General features: G+C 44.7%; 1 protein-coding gene across 2 annotated transcripts in view; it reads left to right on the top strand.

The window, feature by feature from the left end:
- Nucleotides 1-3802: 3802 nt before the first annotated feature.
- The window catches only part of lrch3 (leucine-rich repeats and calponin homology (CH) domain containing 3), a gene marked incomplete at its 5' end in the record, with an annotated part of 34858 nt that continues 28722 nt past the window's right edge, over nt 3803-9938 (top strand). For both annotated transcript variants that reach the window (XM_083985194.1, XM_083985193.1), the window contains one exon: nt 3803-4058. In XM_083985194.1, coding sequence (XP_083841320.1) covers nt 3803-4058 — 256 coding nt within the window. The remainder of the gene's footprint in view (nt 4059-9938) is intronic.

Raw genomic sequence — 9938 nt, 5'->3', positions numbered from 1 at the left:
AGCCACATCTAGGAGCCAAAACGTGTGCTAAAGTGCCCCCTTGGAAGCCAAAACGTGTGCTAAAGTGCCCCCTTGGGAGCCAAAACACGTGTTAAAGTGCCCCCTTGGAAGCCAAAATGCGTGCTAAATTGCTCTCTAGGAGCCTAAATGTGTGCTAAAGTGCCCTCTTGGGGGCCAAAACACGTGTTAAAACAGGCCAAATCAACGTTTTTTTAGTCTGAAGGTATCGATATTAAAACAGGCCAAATCGATGTTAAAAAAGGCCAAAAAATTTTCGCCGCCGACCTGTGGTCGCTGGCCAAACGCACCATGTCGCTACAGTCTCATTCTTGTCATTTTCTGAAACTTGGCAGCCCTGAAAGTGCCCTCTAGGAGCCACATCTAGGAGCCAAAACATGAGCTAAAGTGGCCTCTTGGGAGCTAAAACACGTGTTAAAGTGCCTTCAGGGAAGCCAAAACGCGTGCTAAAGTGCCCTCCTCAGTGGCGAGGACGCGCTATTAGGTGCCCCTTTTTTTCCTTTTCGCCCCTGCCCTTCAAAAAGTCTGTGCACGCCACTGGGCATCAGTCTTGACATTGCATGACCACCATATTCCAAGTTTGTATGGTCTGTCCATACCAAAAAAGGTAGTTTGGTCCCTACATCCCTGCCCTTCTATTTCCTTGCTTAGCTCTAGTTTTTTTTTTTTTTTTTAATTCACAAGTAGTATCACATATGCCTTCCTTCCTCTTCCTTCTGCTCTCATATACCATCACATATGAAACCTTATTTGGTTTGAACCAACCCTCCTGAACACAGATGACATCTGACTTTTTCTTTCTACCAGTGTAACAGACGTGCACTCACTCACCCAAAGGACGTACTAACCAACTTGCCAAGCGTTGTTGTCAACCTCTAGGCGAAACGGTTAGCATCGTCACCTGCCGTGCAGGAGACCAGGATTCAAACTCCACCTAGGGCAGGCTGCGAGAAAACACAACACAGAGGGCCAGATATGAACATCGGCTACACCAGCTATAATATAAATTCTACCCATTTCCTATCAAGCTTCTCATATTCCACTGAAAATTTTAAATTACGAGTATTAAAAAAGCAATAAATCTCTTGACTCGACTGTATCCTAAATTAATGAATTACCAGAGTTGAGAGAGAGACAAGAAATGGAAGGCAGAGAGGGGAATAGAATAGGGCAGTTTAACGCGGGATTCAAACCGGGGTCGCCTGCAGTGAGCACTATAGCCTCAACACATGGGCCAGATGCTCCCACCACCAATGCTCTGCAGTTTTAGCAATGATCTGAATGATTTCAGTTTTCAATTGAACCCAAATATGGCCATGTTTTAGTTTTTCTTACTTTATTTTGTTCTTTTTTATGTATAACTCTCCTCTCATCTCAGATCCAATCCCATTTCCTGCACTTGTTTGTGTCCCAACTTTGTGATTGTTTGCCCTATGACCCTGCCTTCCTTGTGTATTTATTCTTTTTGCTCCCCTTTGTCTTAGCCATGTTGTTAAAAGCACCAACCTGATTTTTAGTTTGTTCTTGACTAATTTTTCTGCATTTGACTCTGCCTCTGCCTATAGTCCCTTTGTTCTGTGTGTTGTTAATTTACTCCCGTGGACTGTACCTGTTGGTTTGTACTAAAGTCCTGATTTTTGGAAGCCAACTGTGTTCGAGTCATGCATTTGGGTCTACTCCAGGTTTGTCAGCAGACTTGACACATTCCCCCTCAAATCTCATCACTAGATTAAGCAATCCTGCTTTAGAGCTTTATTCATTGTCTCCTCTTCCCTCACCTTTCAAGGCAACTACTCTATATCTTTCCTCTGTCTTTGATGACTGTTATTCACCTTTTTCCCCTCCCACCACTCCCATTCACTCGCCCTCCTCTCACCTTCCTCAAGTCCATATGGCTCTTGTCATTGTCTGTCTCCCTCCTTGTCACCCTCCCATGTGTGTGTACCAAGTGATGCAGGAATATCGTTGTAGACCTAAAGGCCGCTGGTCAGTACTCCCACTAATTAATCTCCACAATAGTACACACTCCCACAGTTCTATGTCCAAATGTCTGCAATCCAAAGTCAGTGTTGTTTATAATGATCAAAAGTCAACCACATCCAAAACCAGACCAAGTCAAACCTCACACTCACTGTCCCTTAGCTAGTTAAACGAAATCAAGCAGGGCAAAGCTCCTGAAGCTCTTGGGGGATTTTTAAATGTCCATTTGGGGTGACGTCATTGGACAATTTAACAATTTTAGGAACAACTTTGGACAATTTAGTTAAAGATTCTGTTATGTTCTATGACTCCTCCTGAAGACTGCACTTTAACAAATCTTTTTAAATTTCTTTCAATTTTTTGGTAGACTACTTTCAGATTTTTTGAAACATTAATGTACATTTTTTGTTATTGATTAATTTCTTTTAGCCTATTGCATCTAACATCTGACTGACGTGTTTAAGTTCATATAGGCTACAGGACAAGAAAACAAAACTATTTATTTTCCCTGGTGATTTTATTGCTGCTCGTTCTGCAGCTTCATTATCTTTTCATTGCTGTGTGAATCAACATGTTTTTCTCGTTAGTGGATGAATTGTTTTTGTTAAAGGTTGAGTTGGGGAGCGGTGTTTAGCTCAGTTGGTAGAGCACCCGCCTCATGTGTTCTCTCTCTCGACTCTCCTGTCCATTAAAGGTGAAAAAGCCCCAAAACTAACCCTAATTCATTAATTTAGGATACAGTCGAGTCAAGAGATTTATTGGTAAAAAAAAAAGGTAGAGTTGGTTTGTTCATCGCAGTTTGTAAACACAACATTCAAACTGGGCCACTCCTCTCTGGCTCAACTGCCCACGCCCCCTGCCGCTGACAGCAGTCAGGACTGACCCACGTTGGACTGCTGTGTTCACATCTGTTCACATCGAACCCTTCTCCACTTCGGCCTTCAAAGTTCTTGTTTGAGCATTTTAGATACCGAATGGACGCTGTCAAGCTAAATAGCGGATGCAATTACCAGCAAAGAAAGGGAAATATACAGTCAGAGGGAAGTGCTGGTGCATTGGGCACATACGTGGCCGTCTCCAGCTACGGGAGCTGCGATGAGTAGGAGGGCTGCCAGGTGTGAACAGAAGTAGGTGGCCGCCACCCAGGCCTGCACCCACTGCAGTGGCCCTCCTACTTGTTGAGGCTCCCGTGGTGATGGCCTGGGTACGACCCCTACACTCTAGCTCTAGCACTTCCCTCTGACTGTATTTCCATTACTTTGCTGTAAGTGGGTATCTGCTGTTTCTCATGGCTTGATGGTGTCCAGTCCAGACATTATCTTGGTGGTAGGTTTTTACAAGCCCAGTGCCCACTGTGCTGCACGCCCAACTTCACCTGCGCTCATTGGGTGGGGACAAAACACAGACTCTCCGCCCAGAAACGTCCTGTCCACACCAAAGCATCAAAATACAGGTGGGGGCGGGGCTCTGCAGACAGTCCCCACCACATGAGTAGAATATTATTCAACAGGATTTCTTTTGTGTAAGTCCTGCTTTAAAAAAAAGAAAAAGAAAGAAAGAAAATCCTATGCCTTTAAAGTAGGCCTTCACTTTTGAATTTGGACTTTTTGAATATAGACTTTTTTTTTTTTTTTTGAAACAGCTAACAATACACTTTTCTTATTTGAAAAAAAAAAAAAAAAAAAGCAGCTCGTCATGTGTTGACCAGTCGCCTGCTCCCCGCGCCGCTCTGCGCATGCGCCGCGCTGTGTTTAGGGTGGGAGAGTTAGCCGTTAGCAGGGAGAGCTAACAGCCGGAGTGTGTAATGGCGGCCACGGTGTTGTTGGGGTCTGCGGACAACACCGGACTCAGCTTCACGGTCGGAGGCGGAGGCTCCGGGAATGTTTTAATCGGGAATAACAATGGACTGGGACCGGCGGGGCCGGCGCCCTGGAACCGGTCCCTGGACCGGGCGCTGGACGAAGCCTCGGCCACCGGGAGTCTGAACCTCAGCGGCAGGAAGCTGAAGGAGTTCCCCCGGAGCGCCGCCAACCACGACCTGACGGACACCACCAGGGCCGGTGAGTGAGCCCGCAGCCCGGGCACCGCCACGCTCCGCTGCGACACATCTGTTCACGTCGGGGCGGTTACAATGAGTTGCAGGCAGTTTGGAGCAGTTCTCAGCAGCAGGGGAAGTGAAAATCCAGTGTGGAGGCTCCAGAGGAGACGGGACGGGAAAACCGTCAGGGCCGGTGTTATGACAAACACTGCACCCCCTAAAAAAAGTTCCCCTGTCGCGGTTCAGCTGTGAGGAAGCACTTCCCATAAACACTAGAGCCAATCCCCACACTAATTTATGTATTTGGGTTTTTCTGCAGAGTTTCTACCTCCGGTATATAATCAAAATAATCTGTGTGATCCGACCCGTTCATCAGGAGGAACCAAAATAACGTGAGCTAACTTCAGCTAGGCAGCGCGGTTAATTCAGCACCCTCACGTTTTTTTATACAGTGCTAAAGTTGTGTAAAAAAATATTGTAGTATGTGTGACTGGAGTCGGCTCTCTGTCTTAAACTGAGATGTAGATGTGTGGGTGTGAGGTGGAGGTGTGCTGCGGCTCTGTGTGTCACTCCACCGGTGAGGTTTGTTGAGTGGAGGAGGTTGGTGTTAGCAGCTAACATGCTAACCCCGCTCCTGCTGTGTTTGTGTCCTGGCACGAGAGAGGAGATGGTGACCCGCTGCTGCTGCTGTCACCGGGCGGTGGGGAGGGGGTCACTGAGCCGGTGGAGCCTCACTGGGGTTTCTGGCGTCGCCGCAGTCTGGTTTTATCCACTGTTTATTGACTGTAATTAGATAACGAGGCAGTAGGTGAATAACTGTCTGCTGCTCCACGACGGCAGCAGCGTGGAGAATCAAAACACATGGAGCTGAGGAGGTTACCTCTGTGTGTGTCAGCAGGACAGGCTGGACCGGACACAGTCATCAGTCATTTGACCTCTCATGACAGGCAGACAGAGGAAAGGTTCAAGTGTGGTCCACTTGTGTCATAAATATTATATGTGTGTGTGTATTCGCAGTACCTCTGTGTTTACATGAGGTCTGTGATGTTTGGATTTGGTGTGGGTGAAATAGATGTGATGAATGTAATTCATGATATACTGATTACTCTGTAAATTCAGAAATAGTTTTACATGACCAAGCAGTGCTGGCCACACCTCAGCAGCAGTAAGACGCTCCTCAGCCTGTTGGTTAAGATGCTGCTGCACCATGTTTACAACTTTACTCTCCTCTCTTGGTTCTCTTGTCCCCCTCTTCTTGTGTGGTGGTTTGCGAACCATCTTCAGAGTTGTGTTACCGCCTCCAACCGCCTTGCATCACATGTTAACATGGTGCAGTTTTGCTGCCGAATCATGTTCCTGCCCCTGAATATTAAGTAGGGACACTGAGGGGCAGGTGTCACAGTGGAAATATGAAAATATTTACACATGGACACACATGCTATTGTTGCACTGTGTATCGTCATACAGCCAACCCAGTCTGACTGGAGAAGAGATACACAGTCAGTGTTTGATCCGAAACATGTTGTGACTGAACGTGGATCCTGTGTCTCTGCTGTCGCAGCATCTGGGGATGATTTCATCACAACATGGTCCACTGAGAGATTTTATGAAAAACGTGCTTATTAGCTAAGATTATTTGTTAAATAGTTTGTGCATCTATGTATGTATTTTGATTCCCATTAGTTATTAACATCAGCAACTTCTTATGTGTGTCATTTGATGTTGGGGGGTACAAGTGTCGTAGTTAACCACCAATTAGATTAATTACTGGAACAAAATCATGTATGAAGAGTACATGTCTGCATTCTTTTAGCTGTAAACACTAATGTATCGGGGGAAACACTGAAGGAGCGCCCACTCCTCTCATGTCATCTGCCACAGTCAAATTAATCCTAACACAGTTTCATCATGAACCCAGAATAATTCAGAAAACCAGCTGTAGTTTTATTTAACAGCTATAACAGACAACCACACAATGAGTTGCTCATAATAAAACACTGACTATCAGACTAACTAGGCCTATTAAATAACCAAGTGAGGGTCTCTCTCTCTCTCTCTGTCTGTGTTGCTCCGTCTCTGGTAAAACACCCACATCTCAACACATCTCATACCAGTGCAGCAGCTATATTCAGTACACTGGGAAACAAGCTGTGTAACAGGACATGAAGCACTTCCTGGTCTGTAGGACACCATCAAACGTATCCAGCCAGAGGAAAACACAGAGCTGCAGCTTCAGAGGCTCCACATGTGTGAACTCGGCGTCAGGCCCGGCTCACACCTGGTGTTAACGTGTGTCTTTAGTCCCTCAAATGACAATCTTTAAAATGAGTCACCACATACAGTATGTCTTGAAAAAACGACTTGTGATCAGATCTCACTTCCCCATTGTATGCAAATACACAGGTGTGTGTTTTTAGCCAATCAACACACAGGTCTCTTCTTGTCAAAGTGCGTACGTGTGTAAAAATGGAGAGAGAATCAATGCATTGTGCACAGCTCCTACATTGAAATAGTAAAATATTTTCAGCTCATGTTAAAACTGTGAAGGAGGCTTGTGGCAGAGGACGTCAGTAGAGTGGGCGGTCCTTCAACATGGCCAGGAAGCATGGAAACATTTGTGTTGAATGTGTTTTGGGTGCATTCACAGTTCACACACCTGTATTTAGAAGTGTCCACTGATTGGCTCACCTGAGACAGATGTTAATCATAGACTGTAGATAAAGATGAAGCCTGAGGTCGAGACTTCAACAACTGTCGGCTTGTGGCAGGAATGCACCCACCTTCCTGTCAGTCAAATGGCTGACACCCTCAATTAAGCAGGACTTAAAGCCTTTACAAGCCCACCCCCCATTTGTACAGTTGTCATCAAGGATAAAACCAGCTATGGAGTAAAACTGTTCTTGTAACAGGCTGTCAACAACATGTTAATTTCTGCTGTAAAGTTGGAGATTTTAATATTGGAGAGTATGAGATGATGAAGTATAACAGTACCTTGATAAACACAGACATGTGCTCAGTTCATGTTCTGCTAAGTTTAACCAGTGTCGCACAACAATGACAGTGACCGCGCACTGGGTTAGTAGCACAACTGAATATTTTGTTCAGTATCATATTATAGTCGTATGAATCGAATGGGTTTGCTCAGTCATAATAACAACAAATCCTGTGATGATGATCCATGAGGATTTTGTGTGTTGAGCTGTGGTGGATTCAGTCGTCAGGGGGCAGTGAAGCTGATTTCACCTCTAAACCTGACATTTTAATCGAAAGCTTTAGTAGAAAAAAGATGGGAGAGATTTTTTTATTGTTTGTATCGTGACTCGTCAGGTGTTTATGGTGCTTATTTATAGTCTGGGATGCCTTCTCATAATTTATTTGTGAGTTTGTTCACAATTATATTTCATTTATTTTATAGCCTACATGTATACAGTAATACCCAGATCTATATGATGTATTTAAGTGTTCACTGCAGTGTATATTATATAAGAATAGAATGAACTGTTGCATATAACCTCAACTATGAGGCCAGAACTGAAAACAGGAGTGTCGCTGATTGAGTGGGCGATTGGTCAACTGGCTGAGAGTTTGAGTTTCCTTTTTGGTCATCGCTGTTTCAGAGTGAAACGGTACAAACCATTTCCTTCATGGGGGGGTGTGGGGGTTACCGTCTGTACTGCAGTGTTGTTGACAACTGAGACTTTGTCTCTGCTCTTACAGACTTCTGAGATTTCTTTTGGTGACAAATCTAGACTTTCTAGACTTTTTTTAACAAACCATGGCTCTCTCTCCTCTTCTTTCTGTGCTCTGTGTGAGAAACACAGTAATAACTGAAGCTGCAAGCAGTGCTGAAAGCTGGAGGGGCTGACGACTGCCGAGAGTTTACGTTGTTATGCATAGTCACAACAACTACACAACACCTTGTCAACCAGATTTCATGATATATCATGAAAGATGTATTTAACATCTGCGTTTTAACATTTTAAATGTCAAATTAAATGTCAAATTAAAACTGGCCAATCGTCCCCTCGGTTTTCATGAATATTCAAGGACCTGAACACCAGCATGGTGCTACAGTATCAGCAGAATAATAATAGTCCCAGCAAAAACAATAAGTTCCTTCACCTTTGGTGCTTGGTTCCTATTAACAAGAACAAAAACAATAGATCCAACAGCATTTGCTGCTTGGACCGATAAAAATATTGAATCTCTTATTACTTTCACTGTGAGTCTCTTCAGGTTACAGTAAATCCAGCTAAAGTCTTTGTTTTTCACTGATGTGGAGCAGCAGCGAGTGTCTGCTGGTTAACATGTCGTCTTAATGGAACACATTTCAATCACTTTCAGACTTATTCCATTGTCATCGTGACCACACATTAACAGTGTAGTATGACAACGATACTATAGTGACCAAAATGATCATGGTTATCAGTTTTATCACAGTGATGTTAAAATGTGCTGCAAATGTTGTTAAATAAAACTCAACGTGAAACCATTTCACCAATTTAGTATTTGCATTTGTACAGTAAATAATAACGCACCCATCACATCAGTGTCAATAGGGACCAGTAGCAGTAGAGAGTTTACCTGCTACACTGCAGCCAGCTACACCAGTAGCTGCTGACTTCAGCTCACTCATGTGCGTGTGTGTGTATGACGGCGTCATCACACTGGTCGTCTCTGTGTTGAGAAGCTGCTCACAGCCACGGACGTTGGAGCATCAACGCACTCAGTACGATTACATGCAGCGCTTAATCGAGCTATGCTCAAAATTCGATTTTGGCGACTTCTGTCCTTGTCCCAGTTTACATGCAACTGAGAAAATCTTTTAATAGGTCAAAATCGACCTTTTTGACCTATTAGCCAGACGGCAGACCGGCATTTTCGAACAACAGCAAGATGGTTAATCGTAAAGCTTTGTTCATCGCTTACGTAATGTGTGCGTGTTACTTATTTTGCAGATAAGGTGCACGCTGTCCCTCGTGGTCATGGTGATTTCGAGATCTAGACAAGAACGCCGCAACGCTACAACAATAGCTTCTGCGACCGGCTTTCTTGGATGTTTTTGTTCTGGGGTCTTACGCCAGCACGGGAGGTGTGGAGCATGCGCACATGTGTTGTCCAGTTAAACGCTGATTACGGCGTATACATGCGGGAGAAAGTCGAATTCCAATCGCATTATCTGGGTGTCTTAATCAGAGTTGGAGAACTCCGATATTAGTCGGACTAACCCGTTTAACATGTGCTCAGTTGTCCAGTTATAGTCGGATTAAAGCAGAAGTAAGCGATCCGGTCGTTTTGGCTAACTTCTTGTCAGCCGATGGAGTTAGCAGTCCCCGCCCTCGTCATGGATCTATTGGTCCTCGTCCCTACGTCACCACATTCACGCGCATCCCTTGGCTGCACACACAGAGAGGACCGCCCCTTTATGCTGTTCTCTCTCCTCATTGGATAAAGGTTGTAGGATACAAGGAACGTTTTCTCCTTGGCTTACAGCAGAGCAGAGTGACTGACAGACCCGTGTTTCGGACCAAACACTCTATATAAGTGATTGCTGTCGGAAGATATAACTATTTAAGATTTATATTAACACAAATATACCGCTTACTTCTGCTTTAAAGACCCCCTCCCATGAAAATCGTGTTTTTCGTGCTTTTCACATGTTCCTGTGGCATTTTTCTTGTGTTAGAGCACATAGCAGCAGAAAAGGAAGTGCAAAAATTGCATTTCTGAGTTTTTCTGCCTTCAAACTGCTGCGAACCAATGGCAGACGCAAACTGGCAGTTTCAGGCAGACTGGAGCTGACGTGTCACAGCTCCAGGGGAGGGCACTAGTGCTACAAGCTCCCGCCCCGCTCTGCATCTGGCTCAGAGGTGAAAGGCTTGGCAGCTCGGTGTAGTTGTCA

This window comes from Trachurus trachurus (genome assembly GCF_905171665.1).
Source record: "Trachurus trachurus genome assembly, chromosome: 13".
Classification (NCBI taxonomy): Eukaryota; Metazoa; Chordata; class Actinopteri; order Carangiformes; family Carangidae; genus Trachurus; species Trachurus trachurus.
The sequence above is the reverse complement of the archived record's forward strand: the minus strand, read 5'-3'. Positions and strand labels throughout refer to the sequence as shown.